We start from the raw sequence: 15,990 nt of genomic DNA on the forward strand, positions 1-15,990 counted from the left end.
AAGTGTGCTTGTGTGTTTAAGAGACTTCATGTGCTGACTCTGTTAACTTGAAGGGAAGCATCTGCTTGAGGAGGTTACTATCATACCACACAAGCCTCACTTCTTGAGAGTACAGAAAACTCACAAGAATCAAAATCCTCAAAGAAACTTCATTGTTTAGTGTAGTGTTGTCATAGTAACTATGTTTCCGAGTTCATTTATTTAATGAAAACTAACACAGCATTACTCATAATGTGACTATATGGGACTAATGGTGACCTATAATGAGCAGTTAGTGGTAGAAAGTCTGGAAAGTGTTGCCAAAAAAAGGAAAACTAAGGGATGGATTGCTTCTGACAATATGATGTAGGGATATACTGCAGCAGCAAGAGCTTAACACTAAAAAACAAAGCAATGTCTGGAGTTACCTACACAAAGGCAGGCAGGAACATCACACTATACTTCTATATACTGCTTTATAAAACAGCTGTTTGTGAGGCTGTGTTAATGAAGACTGTTTAAAAGACTCAAAATCTGCACATCAGCTGTTTGTATTGTGCATGTTGTCTCCAAATTTAGCAAAGATTTTAAAAGCTACGTGAACAAGCTCACTAGAAAAATGCTCCATTTTTTTTGCCTTCTAATAGAACCTGATCTGCCACATTCATTTAAAACAGGACAATTAGGAAAGAATTACTAGCTGCAGTATTCAAGGTTGACAGTTACAATTTCTCAATGACATAGAGATTTTTGTATTTGTAAATTGAAGTTTCTGACCATTGTATCTGAGAAGCTTTAGACTACGACCTGAGTATAACTGATGCAGTAGCATCTGTTTGAATTTGCAAGCACGCTGCCCCCCCTCAAACCTCTGAAAGTTAACTATTCTGCTGATAGTAAAGGGATGTAAATTCCTAATTCAATTTTACCATGGTATCTGCATCACTTCGTGGGGTGCTGCATAAAAAGATGCTGCAGTTGGTGCCAAAGGTCTCTTGAAGCTTCCAATATGCTTTCCTTGATGATGGCAGGAGAGCAGCCGCCCAGCAGGGGGTAAAGCTCCTGCTGCTGGCCCTGCCTCATTGAAAGAGAAGGATCTAGTGCCACAACCACCATCAAAGGGTAAAAGTTACCACGAAGCTCTTCCCACATTGCAAATGTGAAAGCATCTAGCTAAAGTATGCTTGTTATTTGCTTGCAATTTTTAGGACAAAGCATTGGCCCATAGTCCCATTCATAAAATGGTGCTTGAGTCCTGCAGACTTGAGTAGCTGTTGCAGGGCTTTGAGAGCTTTCAGAAGAACCTTATTTATCAAGTCCTTTTGCCAGTTTCTCTTTCCACTTTTTAAGAGCATGTTCTTCTCACAACCTGTATCTCCCTTCTAATCTTTTTTAATTCTTCAGGAGGATACTCCCTACCTTTCATAGAGGGAGAACAGTTGAAAATTCCTTTTTTCTCAATACGAGCATGTATATATCGAAAATGTTTAAATGTCATAAAACAAAGGAGATTTTCAACCTTCAAATATTAAAATTCATCATTGTGAAATTACTTCTGTTTTAAGTAATTAAAAAAACGCAAAATGATGAGGGCTATCAGTAAGGAATTAATGATCCATGATCATTAGCATGAGCTGAGGTGAAAATTGAGAAATGTATATAAATCAGTGATTTATCTTTGACTACCTTCTCTATGGTTGGACCTAACTTATCTGTTAGAGTATGCTGCTGATCCACTTCAGAGTCTGCAGACATGGTTTCATTGCACGGAAATGAAAATGTGAGGACTGGAAGAAAAAATGGGTGTAATTTCTATGTAATTGACCCTAGGTAGCACTGAGGCTTGCAGCTAAAAAAGGCAACTGGAAGGTGCTCCCAGGTCCAATAGTGCAGAGACAGCATTATGTCTTCAGTGTGCTAGAACATTATATTAGTATTATGATAGGAAATGTATAGATACAAATGAGAAACAAAAAGTACAACTTTTACAAAATATTATTCTGAATCATTGTATATACATTATACACATTATACATGGATTTTATGTCACATAATGTCTCCAAGTTTAGACACAACAATTCAAGCAATGTCTTTCTGTGTTATTCTTGTGTTTTCAATTGCGAGTCATCCTTCCATCTGTATTATATTATTATTATGGATTAAAGAAGAAATTAGGTGCAGGATCTTGTTTACAAAACTATACTAAATACAGTGCCTGTCTAATTTAGATTTTTCCAAAAGGCTGGGGCAGACAGGGATTATTTAGAAATTCACCAGACCAAGGCTGAAGATTTGCCAAGCAAAATAGCTGTATAACAAAGGCTAGAGTGTATCATGAGAATACTCTTTAGCTTTATAATAGTTACATGATGTGCTTATGGTTTTTTTTAAAGGAGAAACAATTATACAAATCAAACGATTCGTTCTTTTTAGTCCCATGGTGCTGGTATTGCAAATAAGGAGGCATACTGGAAGTGGAAAATACTTTTTTTTTTAAACAAAAATTCCTTTTCAAAATGAAGGTTATACAACTTGTATAATTTTGAAAAATAGAGATGAAAAGCTGAAGACAGTTTGGTCCCTGAGAAAATATCTGGAAAACTACTAAAGTCTATACAATTGTTTCCAAGGCCACCTTTCCCCATCATTATCAACAGGCACATTTATTTTTGAGCTGTAGGCACAAGCCACCCACAGTAAAGCATAATCCTTAAATCGGCTCATCATCATTCCAGTTCAGGCCGGGGTTTAATTAAAGGGTTCCTCCTGTTATATACTATTGAAATAAATGCAAACCTGTCCGCCTTTCTTTTGTTTATGGACCTGCTTACGCTCTATGTCTTGTACATCAAAAAGTTTTCAGTCAGTGTAGAAACCCCGTAACAAAGATGCATTATCACGATACATAACCCTTTCATAACAAAGTGGGACATTTTGTTGGTCTGTTGTTTGCAAGAAGTGGCTGACTCCCCATTTCCTTGAGTTTCTGTCCACTTTGAGGTGTCAGTAATGCTGGAGCAGAGAGGTGATGAGCAGCTCCTTTCAGCTGATGAAAGTTGTTAATATAGCTGGCAATCAGTAGAGTGATCTCAAGAATCTATAACAGGAACATATAAAACTCTTTGAAAAATACAGTGATGTGTTTTGACTGCTGAAAAAATAGCTAACTTTTTAGCAAGTGACAATCACCATCATCTGGAAAAGTACTTGTACTTTATCAAATAAGTTAATGATGGGGAGACAGGAGATGCCTAATAGAGCTTTTTTCTATTGCTCCTCGCCAATAATGTAATGTTATTCCCATCAGTATGCTGGATACTTTGTCTTCCACTGTCTTAAATGATTCAAACAGATGGTTTCTTCCACTTCGAGACAGATTTTGAAGTCCGAAAGATGTTGCTCTTAGAAAAAACTTTCATGATGCGTTCCCTTAATTTTGCTAGAAAATATCTAGTGCTCAGAGAACTAAAGACACGAGGTAGATAAAAGGAATAAAGACTACTGAGAGCTTTTTACCATATTTTCTGTTTGCAATCCACACAACCTTGCCTATAAGGGCACAGTCTGAAGGAAACTTGAACAGATGTATTTTACTATGCTTATTTGTATGAAGCATCATGTTTTGATCCAAATTTATATGTGGACTTTTATATTCTGTTTCATATAGTTCTGACTAACAGCAAAAGACTTTGAAATGTTTGCTTTTTAAAAGATATAGTCAATGTTACCAGTGAAGGACAGAATCTACATTTGAAAAACAACAGTTCCTTTACCAAAGATAAAAATATCCTAGAATTGTTAAGAAGTGAGTGATCTTTCCCATGTTGTGTTCTGTAATTCCACTGCAGAACACAAATCTACCTGCTTAAAAATTATCTCTGGTGCTGATCAAGTAAATAGACTAGTTTATAGGTACTGCATATACTTCCTGTCTTTAATAGCCTTCTTTGTCCTTCTATGAAAAAACTGGAATGTTATAGACAAGGACGTGAAAAGAAAGGGAATACATCAGTATTGTCACTGTTAGCTCTTATATTACTAATTGTTTCACTCTCTAAAACCATCTGGCAAGAGTCAATAATCTAAGAATGCTAGGAATAAAGAAGGTGTTTCATCTTTCACATCTGTTAAGGATTACCCACTAGAAAAAGTAGAAGAGTAGCAGATGGTGGGAAACTATTTCAGGGAATATACCAACCTTTGGCTTTGTCATGGCGAAAAGATGTTTTTCAGTTGATTTGTCCTTTGCCTGAGCATTGTTAACAACCAACATAAAATCATCTTGATAGCCTCCGAAAGTCATCAGACTCTTGTATGTATATGTAACTGTTAATCGCTTAAAAAAGAAAACCCAAAAACCAAAATGCAAAGCTATAAGCAGGACAATAGAGGAAGAACAGATTATGACAAATAATTATTTTAAAATAAAATTCCATGTGCATTTTTCAAAATGTTGTTGTTAGCCTCTTATGAATCTTGAAATGAATGGTAAATTTTGGGATAGCTTCATTCGGAACTTCGCTTTGGGGAATTGCCACCGCAGATGGTAACTCTTGTAATTTTGACCTCCGTTTCTATTCCAAATGAATTAGATCAAAGATATTATAAGCGGGTTTCAGCTCAAGTGTGTTATTCAATTTACAGAAGTATTCACTGACTTTAAGAGAAGTTAATCTTAATAATCCCAGTTGAAATCGAAGCAGCGACTAAATAAATTAAATGGCAAAGTTTGAGACATCTAAAGGGATTTAACACCAGGGCTTCTTTTTGTGCAGTGATGTAGTTTACATACACACAAATGAAATTGAATTCTGCCCTCTTTTTTTCACATCTCTGATGAAACATAAATTGTCTTTGAGGCTCCTTTGCTTTCCACACCTCGGCTCTTATTGTTCAGTGTTCAACACTACACCTTTGAGTCTATGATAAGCATTTAATTTATCATTACGACTCATATGAATATGCTGCAAGTGTTCACATTTAAAATTCATCATAAGACAATATCTGTACAATAACTGACTTAACATCCTTTAAATACTAAACCTCTTTTTGCCCTTATTTTGAAATAGTGTTTTTCCTAACTACCCTGTGCAATAGCATTTCTGATACCCTTCATCCTGCCTACAGAAAAATCAGAATATTCCCTGGAAACCAAGCGTTTCTTGAATGGTAAGGCCTGCTGATACTGTAAACTGGCAGCGCTCTGCAGAAATGCCACAGCTGGCTCTTTAAGTAGATAGTGTGTCTAGAGCTTTCTGCAGTCTGATGCAAGCTCATTTTGCTTGTTCTCTGAACAGAGCTGCTGTTTGCTCTCCTCATGTTCTTTGTTTTATTATTTCTTTAACTGCAAAGAAGCGTAATGAAAAGGCCCGTATCAGTACAATTATAAAGTTGAGATTTTAATTTTCTGATATTCAATATTAGCACTTGCTAATAGCACCATGCCATTCTGTTTCTTTGCAGGATATAAATTAAAGCAGGGATCTTCTCAGGCACCGCTTTTTTACACTGATTACCATGAGTCGTTTTCCGTGAAAACTTTTATTGCAAATCAAAGAAAAATCAAAGCCTAAAATGACATAATTAAATAACACTGGGTTATATTACCTACTATTAAACAAAAATAATACAATGAAAATAACAATCTTTTAAAGTAACTGCACTTTGCAGAGTTTATGTATTATGAATAATAATGGAAATGAAGCCTCCAAGAAAAGAAAATTAATGCTATTGTAAGAACTGTAACTATGAATCTCCTGACATCTGAATGATTAAAACATTAACATTTCATTAAAAGATATAAAAACTGTATCTGATAAACAAAAATAAATTCTGTGCAAAGAATTCATTACTTATTTCTATTATTAGTGCTACTATAATGATGATAACATTAAAGCGTTTTGAAAGGAATGAATTTTTGCTTTAAGAGAAAGACTAGATAACTTAGCATGGAAGGCTAATGCCATCTTTTATGTAGTATGGTGGTGAATCTCTACATATACTCAGTACTAAAATCTACTTTGACCAAAATTAAAAAAGAAATTTCACTTACCATAGTGCTGTAATCTAGGATGCTTATGCCGTCTTCATGTACAGCAAACCATATGAAGGACTTCTCAACTGAGGATGCTGCTAAAGGCTACAAAGAGAAATGTTCTTCAATTACTGCTTCAAAATGAGGCAATATATAAATAATTATTAACTCTCAGCTATTACAGAGCTCACCCCATCCACAGATCTTACTGAGATTTATACTGGGAGGGAGCTGATGTAAAGGAATTGAAGTAACCGGCCAAAGCTAAGTAGGTGGCCAGTGGCAGAAGAACCATGAACTCAACCTAACACTCTTGAAGCCTCCCCTGGTGCTTAGTCCAGTAAAATGTGTAGTCTCAGTAATAAAATTTTAAAAATCAGGTGGTTTAAAGTTTGTTCACTATCACATATTGTCTACATACACAAAGAACAGAGTGCTGATGAGCAATATATACATATATATATATACACATACAAACTGGGATTACCTAATAAAACATAAGGGGTGAAGTGACAGTTCTGTTTAACATAGCTGTTATTGAATCAAGAGAATTAAGATAGTAGTAGTTTAAAAGAAATTGGGAGAGGCCAGCACGGAAGGGAGTGCTCTAAATACCCTTAACAACATTTAGTGTTCCTGCAAGGTTCAGCTTCTATAGCCAGTTAATGATTCCTTTTCAATATTCTTCTACTTATCAAGTAAAGAAAGTCTGAAACAAAGGGCTATCGCAAACTAAGGTACGTGAAAATGCAAAGATACCACCTAGATTAATAATGTAAAACCAACAGTAAGTGTATTGGAAAGTTACTATTATGGTGTATACAGTACTATGGCTATTTCACCAGTATATGACTTAAATGAGTTAGTATTTGACAGGAGAGTCAATCAGCACATGTAAAACATGCTCCTTTTAAACAAAAACGTATTACTATTTGCAAATTATATTTACGTTAGAAAAAACCCCACCACTCAGACTCAGTAAGGTTTCTTACTTTTGCTGCAAACAATTTAGCACCAAAGAAAGACCATTTTCTGGTGACAGTGAGATAAATGCGCACACAGTCTGCAGCACTGTGCCCCCGGAGAGCCATCCATCTTGTAGACAATCGCTGACAAAGCTGTCTGTTGAAATTAAATATGTAATTTAGTTATTGAAAGGAATTTAAATGCTTACCCATAGCGAGTTTAATGAGCAAAAGAGAATCCATTTGTTAAAATGATAATTTAATACAACTATCACTTATACAGCGTTAAATAAATCCAAAATGTCATTTAATATTCTTATGCACATGAAAATCACAAAGTATCTTCTAATTTCTGCAACATTATGATTAAATATTGATGTAGCAGTTGCATTATAAAGGGAAAAAGCCTAGGACAGCTTTTAATGTGTCTCTACAGATAATCAATATACCTTTATCAGCACTCAACAGCTATGCCAGTTGTCATTCCAAAAGTCCATTCAGCTTAGCACATTTCTTTACCTGTGGCTAGTAGTAGATGTGGAAGATATGGTTTGACACTACTCTTTTTTAGTGTATCTGGGCTCTGCTACCAAAAGGGGTGCTTCTGATGCACAATGCATTCACACTGCTCTTTTCTTTTGTGGCCCTGTGGTGAGTTGGTTCAATAAAATGATCCTATGGAAAACTAATCCTCAAAAAAAACCCCACCCCAGAATTTCTAGCACATTGACCTGCAGCAATGACTCACCCGGCAGCCACAAGACTACCAGATGCAGCCCAAGAAAAGGGAGGCGGAATGTTTAGTAAAGGGGCATCTTTCACTTGTAGCTTATTCTTATTGGAAGTTTATGAAGTCAAACTGCACCCTTAGCAAAAGAACACAAGCAACAGGGTAGGTACAAGAGTGATTCTCTCCCCACCACAGACCTCCAGCTCTGGCAATTGGCAGTTTAGGGACTACTTGAACACTTTAACAGATGTTTGACTTATCCTCCATGAGTTAATCTAATCTAGGATCTCTTATACTTTGTTCTTTGAAATTAATTACACAACTTTCTATTTGTTATGCGTATGCTTTTGAATGTCATTATTATCTTCTGAGTATGTAATAATGTTACTTTGTGCATATGATAATAGCTTTAAACTTTATTAGCCCTGTAGGGAGGAATGAGGAAAACATTTATGTGATGTTTATTGGACTTTAAAATTGCAGTATCATTGACTTTGGATAATTTACTGCACTGTTCTGCTCTTCTTCATGTTAGTAGATTTGATTGAAATGACTTGCAGGTTATTAATTTTAAATTAAGTGCTACCTTGGTAGCAAGTCCACTAAGTTAACGTATTGCCAATTTGGCTGTGAGAGATGGCAGATTCGAACAGCAAACACTCAGATCAGATCCTCATGTCCTTTACTTCCAGTAGTTCTTTAGTCTGTGCACAGACTTAATTTAGATTTGCTGAATAAGAAAAATGCGAATTTCAAAATCACTGGGTTTTGTAACACTATGCAGTAACTTGTACAGCTTTTGCTGGAATGTGTGATTAATGATGGTCCTCTGTTTAGATTAGAAATATACAGAGGAAATGGGTTCTTCTATTTAGTCAGAAAATGAGTTTCAAACACAGGTTTAGGCAAATACGGCATAACAGTAGGTTGTGTGTAATGACAATTTAAAACTTCCTCATTTCACTCCTAGATTTTTAGAGAATATGAATTGCAAAATACATCTCACCTTAATTGTTCCTCTGAACAACCGTGCCTGTATCTCTTAGGGTAGAATTTCTCCAAAACTTGTTTTAATGTTTGATTGGACTTGGACTGGGAAGTGACTTGCCCTGCTGGAGTTGAGAAAGGCCGTTCAAAGTCTCCAATCTCTACCTGAGGGAAACACAATGAAGAAAAAAATTTTTGTTACTCCAGAGTAATTTTCTAGCTGGGTATTATGAGCTATCTTTTCCTCTGTCTTATCAAGTATAAAATGAAAAACAGTTTGTTAATTAATGTATATTTTTTCACTGATACAAAAGTCATGCAAGTAATTTTATTTTTCTTATTTTATATTTACCATGGATAAAAGATAAATATGAAGTATAAATTGCACAAATATACTTACTAGTTCTGCTCTGAGATTGCTACATTTCCAGCTGACACAAACCAGTTTAGATTTATTAACACCATCAAATAACTTTCTCAATAACCTTCCCTTGAGCCTTTAATTTTTAAAAAATAAAACAGATCTTATCAAGACCATGTCTAGTAAAAAGTCTTAGGCTTTCATTAAACAGCTGTTACTTTGGTATATTAACTTGCAGAAATCATGTAAGGAACAGTGAATGAAGAAAGGGTACATGATTACATGATATTTAATCAAAGAGGGGCTGACTGTGGAGGAGGTAAAGCGTGTTTTACCCATACTGGTGCCAACAGCAGCGTACGCTGTAAAGCATTTCCACTCCAGTACAAAGTCAGCCTTACACAAGGATTCCAGCCCAGTCCATTTCCTCCACTGTCACCTGTAAAAGGTGGAGGTCACTTGACTGTCACAAACAATCCTGGACCCCTTTTCAGGTTTTTCATCTGGTTTTCAGGTTTTTCATCTGTAAAACTGCTGTGTGAGTCATTAACGCACAAGGATTACCTGAGCTAAAAGAGCTGTCAATTCCATCGCTAGTTCTTTGTTTACGGGGAAAAGTCCATTGACTATTTGATCATTTGTCTGATACACTAGCAGCAGCTTCTCTCTGTCTGTCTCCCCATGGACTTGAACTGAAAAATAAAGCCTACAGAAAAGACAGAAAGTTATTAAATAAAGGAGATTGGGAAATGCATTAGCCCTGAGGATTAGCAGTATCTGCTCTGAATGTGACATGTTTACATCAGCGTCAAAACACATTAGCAGAGCAACACTTGTACTTGAACCAGTGGGCAAATATTTAATTTCAGTCTTCTGAGTTCAGTGTTGCCTGGTTTGGGGTTTTTTGGCAGCGCTGCTCACCTCTTAAGAACTAGCAAAAATTAACTGTTTTTTTTTTTTTAAAATCTCCAGTTACACCCATTTACTATTTTTGTTGCAAGCTTTGAGTCGGCCAATATTTTTCAGATGAAGAAACTCTGCAGAAATTAAAAACAAATCTTGGGACAAGGCAGAGATGTTATACTTGCTAAACAAACCTATTTTTGTAAGTAAGGCGGACAGTCCTTGTGCCTTCACATTTCCCAGGGTGCTGTTCTTTGGAGGCTTGCTCCCATTTAGAAATAATGTCACAGATCTAGAAGGAAAGCAATACAAAACTGACTTCGCCAAATATTCTTCTTTGAAAATACCTTTGAATAGAAACTGTCAACTTATTTTAATATCTTTTACCTGTTGCATATCAGAAGCATCTATAGCTTGAATTTTTAAACTTACTGAAAGATAACTTTACTTGCATTTCTTAGTTGGAGCATTTAATAATTAACATTTTTGTTTGTTTATCCTGCAACATACACACACTACCTTTGGAAACGAGCCATAACATGCTTATATGGAAAGGCCAGGTACTTGATTTAGCAGCAGCCAATGAATGTGTAATTATACAGTGAGTTATTATATAATTAATCAAATGCCTTGATCTCTGCCTTCTCTTTCTGCTGCATGCTGGAGTTTTTCAGGTCCTTTCTAGCAGCTGCTATAAAGTTTGTATGAAGTTTGTAATAAAGTGCAGCAAGAGTGGATCACAAGAAGCGGTGTAGGTGGGTAGGTGGGAAGATGGGGAGATGGAACAGAGGTCCTGGGAACCCTGCTGGGCTTTGTGTCACCGTTCCTTCAAAAAAGAGCCTGCCTGGAAGCATTAATGTGAACAGCTTCTAAAGTTCCATTTACCAAGAAAATAAGTACATTTTTTGTACATTTTGCTTTCCATACAGTAATTTTTGTGGTAAAGGGAGAGAGCTGATTGTGATGACTCTGCTTGTTTGTCACTATGGCCTGGTTGTGCCACACTTTGTAACTCAAAGCGCAACTGAACATTGGCCAAAGGGTGCAAAAGACTACTTGGTGGAAGCCCAAAAAATTCATTATTCATTAGTTGCTCAAAGAGGCTCAAAAAGTATCTAATATTTCACTAAAGCACGGATTATATGGCATTTTGCTAGTCTTTACTGCGAGGAATTTAATTCTAGCAATAGGGAGAACTAAAATTAAGAATTTAGAACAATGATAAACCAAACATTGGAAATTTCCTGAATTGAACCCTAATTATTCCCCAGGATCTCCACCCCAGTATCAATGACTTTTTGGACCTCAAATGGTCATCTTTAGGAGCTATACCAGAAATGTTAATTGAAATCTCTAAATGCATGTTGGACTCCAACTGCTTTTTAAAGAACCGTGATTAGTAACAGCTTTCTTTTTCTTTTTTAACCCAGCTGTTACTTCTCTGAATAATACCAGTCTCCTAGACAAAGCTTTTAAATATACTTCACTGAATGAACTTCAGCAACTGAAAAAGTGTTTGTTTTTTTTTTTTAAATCTTTCCTTTTACATTATGAAGAAAAAAACCTAGTTTTCAGCATCAAAAATGTTTTCCTTTACATTGTATGAACAGAGGTCTGTAAAATGAAGATATTTTGTTGTTTTATATGCAGAGCTCATTAAAGGCTTTCGTTTACCTTGATGTTTCCTTGAAGACAGTGCTCTATATCCTTGCCAGAGGGATCATCAGAAAACAGTGCAAATCCTGACTGAGCTGGTTTCCTCATCCCTGTATCCTGGTTCAGGGTGTTCAGAAATTCCTCCACTGTGGTAGAGGCATCAAACCCAACAACCTAAAAAACCAGCCAATATGTATTTTGCTATCAAATTTGTAACCCTCCCCCCCGTAAATCTTAGATTTTGAAATATAATACCTCTAGAGTAACAGTGGGAACATAAGACCCATTCCATCCTCTGTGAGTAACTTATTGTCATTGGAAATTTAAAATTTCCATAAAAGGTCTGGAAAAGATTCGAGATTTCCACGTGGGAAGTCAGTTTAGTGGAGTTTTTCTTCATGCAAAAAATGATTAACTTCCCAGCAGATTGTGACTTACTGCATTTTGTTTATTAAATTCGAGTTACTATCAAAATTCAAAATGCTTCTAAATGTAATACTTTTGGGTTTCTTTTCTTTGTTTATACTGGTTTCTTTGCACTTGCTACACTCGAATTTCTGCTGCAGAATTTATATAACAGAAAGCAGTCTAGTATCTGAGCTTTGTGACAAATACCAATTGAAAAATGAAGAAAACTATAATTTCCTACACTTTTCAATATGGTGGTGAAATAAATGAGATTAATTAGTAATTTTTCATCATGTGCAACTTCAGAGGGATGTTAGATGGCAGATCTACATTGGCAGGTCTGAAATATTTTACAAATGTTGCTCTGTCAGTACTACATAGGTCAGTAATATACAGAGCCTTCTAAGTTTTATTTTCCCAAATCTGAATTTTTGCCTGTTGTTACTAGTATTAAAGCATTTTAGCAAGAGATAACAAATGGCTTTTATACAGATACTAGTTGCTGATGTTCACTTAAATCTGGTTTGAGGTGTTTTCCTGCATTTGACATGTGGAAGAAGTTCTAGTCTTTTGGTAAAGAAATTTCTTGAAAATGGATCTTAGATTTCTGTTTTGGGCTTCTCAGTGGTGGGTATTAAAAAAAATCTGCTGAATCTAGCTTCAGAGATGAATACAAGAGTTTTCAATACCACTATAATTGCTTATTTGCTGATACCACTGAAGTAATTTATGTATTTAATTACAATTTTCATAGCCCTTGGAAGTATACATTTTTGAGCAATAAGTAACTAATGAGAAGTTATTCCTTTTCTTCTTTAAACTTCAGTTTTGAAACCTTTTAGGATGATTTAAACACATGTTTTTTCTGCTTTACTGGGCAAGCAGCAAGCAATTAAGAAATTTTGAGGGGAAAAAAAGCAGAGTTGTTCTGTGACCTAAAATGAAAAGTTTATTCGATACAGCTTTGGTTTCATCTAACAACTTGCTTTCTGTCTAGGAATATTGTGAATTGTTAAAAAACTCTTTTCAGCCAGCTCTCACAGTTAGAAATCCAAACCAGGATGTGGAGCAGTGTGCATGGAAGCCCATGGAAAGTTTCCTACAGGCTTTGACTGATGAAGTCCCAAAAGAGTTAAGAATGAAGCTGTGTTTGTTCTGTAACAAATATGGTTATCCTTCATGACTGATAATGGGAGTTACAGCTGTGCCTCCAGGCCTTCCCTGAGATATTTAACTTTCATGATGTCTGATGAAAGGAAGTGGAATTTAATACTTTTCCCTTTTCTTCAGTCTAATTCATTTTTCTGGTGGTCATGTTAAATAAGAAACAGAACTTCAGTATTTTTCACTCTTAAGACATTTTAATTTTTTTCTTTCTTTTAAAGATTTTTCCCCAAAACTTTACTCTTTGTTGATCAAATCAGATCACAAGTACTTTGTGCCTGCCATTGCTAGTGCTGGCACAGGATGAAACCTGAACCATGTTTACCTTAACACTTTGAATTCTGTTTCTGACATACTGCTTCATGTATATGCCCATAGGAAGGGGTCAGGAGCTCAGATTTTGTGGTCTGTCTGACATTACCTGATATATGCCATTCATGAAATGAACTGGAATACTAAAGGGCAGCGAATGGTGGTAGGGGTTTCTTAGAAGAGTGGAAAGGATTTCCATTCTGGAAGGTCTGGCTTCTCTGTCTCCGTTCTGCTGGGTACGCTCTACGCATCGCTGACAATATATTGCGTATTTCCCAAATTCAGTCCTGTGACAAAAAGAGCAATAACGCAATTCTTGGCGACTGACTGAAAGGATAGTAAACTGGGAGTATATCTCTCTGGGGATGCCAGATGGGAGGAGCACTCAGATTTCACTCTGTGAGATTTCCAACACATTTCTCCATGTGGAACTATAAAGAGAATTAATCTGCTGAGACCAACGGAATTGTGCCAAAGATGAACATGGCTCAGAGTGTTTTGTGTAACTGCCATATTTTGGTTTTCATGGTTTTGCAACATACAGGCAGAGCTCCGCTGCAGAGTATTTTTCAAAACAAAGGATAACTTTCCCAAGTGATGCATAGAAGTATCATGTACTACATTTTAGTACCACCGGAGCACAATTCTACTCAAATTTATCTTAAAATATATGTCAAAAGATCTGAAATATTAAATGGAAGACTGAAAATAAGGTACTTCAGAAAGACTAGTTGACTAGCTGGGTAGTAATCTTCAGGCACACCTGGAATCTGCGTTCTTCTTTAAATGAAGTTTAAGAAGCCAAAGGAATGGGTGCTGGGGCAGAAAGAGTCCAACGCAGAGAGCCAAGAGCTGCAAGCCCTGGACAAAAGGAAGACATTCACTGTTTTAAACATCTTACAAAGTAAAACTTCCTGCTGGGGCTGCTGGCCAGCAGTGCAGCTTGCTGTGCCAAGTCGAGTAACAGACAGCTGTAAATAGGAATAAAAAAACAAAACACAGAGAGAAAGCTGAGTAAATAAGCATGTCACCACATCAGAAGGCCAAAATGCTCGCTTTCTATTTACTTGTGTACAGCAAGTTTCTTTCAGGGCTGGAAATGGGAAAGCAGATCAGTTTGTATAAAAAGCAGTTAATACACACGAGAAAAGTACTAAGGCTGCAAGGCCAAGCACTAAGAAATGAGGAGAAGCCTATGCTATTTTAATTCAGCTCTCCTGTTATACATACAATGAAGCAACCCATAAGACGTTTTCTTCCTATTAAGTAGATATTCACGATTGAAAAAACAGTTATTCAATATTTGGGTATATTTTCATTTCTTGATATGTACCCATAGGCTTGACTTAATACAGCTGCTCTCATGTACTCTGGATATACACTTACCAACATTGCAACTACTTCTCTCAGAATTGTATCAATGCATCATACTGAAATTTAGACAATGGGGTTTCTCTATCTTGATTTATCTGACTTGCCTGGTATGAGATAGAAATTTGACAGCACAGGCACAGATATTCCCTTACATCAAACACCTGCACTTTGATGGAGGATAGCATCGGCTCTGTTTCAGGAGGACACTGCAGTAGAGGCAAGTGGGGGAGACTACAGCATGAATTTAGGATTTAAAAAATTAGTGTGAGGCTGCAAACATTTTACTGAAAGTGTTAACTCTTAAAAATCCTGCCAGTGGATTATGATAGCAACAATTTATTTATCTGTATCAGAGGGAAGGTCTTGCTAGTGGTATGAAAAGTATGAAAGAAGGATTACATTTTGTTTAAATTCCATCAGCCATATATAACTTCAGTGCATGCTAACTGACGTGAGCGTGCTATGTCTGCTATAAAAGCTTCGTGGATGTTTTAGCGATGCACACATACTGGGCACATCCCAGATATGGGCTGTTTCTAGATAATAGGTATGTCTGCTGGTCATGTTCTATGTTCTGTAGGAAGAGAAAAACGTGTCTATTACAAAAGCCTTACTATGGTAATTTCCTTTCTCATTTTCTGATCCATCTCCTAGTTCTGTAGGTATTGCTCCATCATAAGCACTACTGTTCCAGTTGTTAATTCTATGCAAACTATTGGCTTTCCTTTCAATTTCAGTTCACTTAATTGTTACATATTTGGATACCAGTGAATAGCTGGCAGTGAACAAAGTGAAGAATTTTAAGTATGTGTTTATAATATAGCATGCAGGGTGCGTGCAGAACAGCATGACATACAAAAGGTGACATCTATCAAAAATCCTGAGCATATCTGACATTCCACAACATGGTAGTACAGCTTTTCTTCACGCTCGTGCTCTAGAGACATCTGCCATGTGGTTTAGCCCACAAAGCTTCCCGATGCAGCACCTCTCTCAGGAAAGATGCAGTAAAACAGAATTACGTTCCATACATGATGTCTTACTCAACACTTAATTTGAAGATAGCCCATTGTATGTCCAGGCTTTAAAACCAGCACAGGCACAGATATACTCTATC

At 36.3% G+C, this 15,990-nt stretch overlaps 1 protein-coding gene across 1 annotated transcript in view; it reads right to left on the reverse strand.

Moving 5' to 3' along the window:
- Positions 1-1,893: 1,893 nt before the first annotated feature.
- Positions 1,894-15,990, reverse strand: part of PLEKHH2 (pleckstrin homology, MyTH4 and FERM domain containing H2) — a 59,702-nt gene continuing 45,605 nt past the window's right edge. The window contains exons 21-30 of the mRNA XM_074167850.1: positions 14,263-14,360; positions 13,609-13,786; positions 11,634-11,789; positions 10,154-10,251; positions 9,621-9,762; positions 8,715-8,860; positions 7,006-7,135; positions 6,032-6,118; positions 4,178-4,315; positions 1,894-3,076 (exon numbers count right to left, since the gene is read on the reverse strand). Of these exons, the coding sequence (XP_074023951.1) occupies positions 2,894-3,076; positions 4,178-4,315; positions 6,032-6,118; positions 7,006-7,135; positions 8,715-8,860; positions 9,621-9,762; positions 10,154-10,251; positions 11,634-11,789; positions 13,609-13,786; positions 14,263-14,360 (1,356 nt within the window). The 3' untranslated portion in view covers positions 1,894-2,893. The remainder of the gene's footprint in view (positions 3,077-4,177; positions 4,316-6,031; positions 6,119-7,005; positions 7,136-8,714; positions 8,861-9,620; positions 9,763-10,153; positions 10,252-11,633; positions 11,790-13,608; positions 13,787-14,262; positions 14,361-15,990) is intronic.

The sequence above is a fragment of the Numenius arquata genome, chromosome 2 (genome assembly GCF_964106895.1).
Source record: "Numenius arquata chromosome 2, bNumArq3.hap1.1, whole genome shotgun sequence".
NCBI lineage: Eukaryota > Metazoa > Chordata > Aves > Charadriiformes > Scolopacidae > Numenius > Numenius arquata.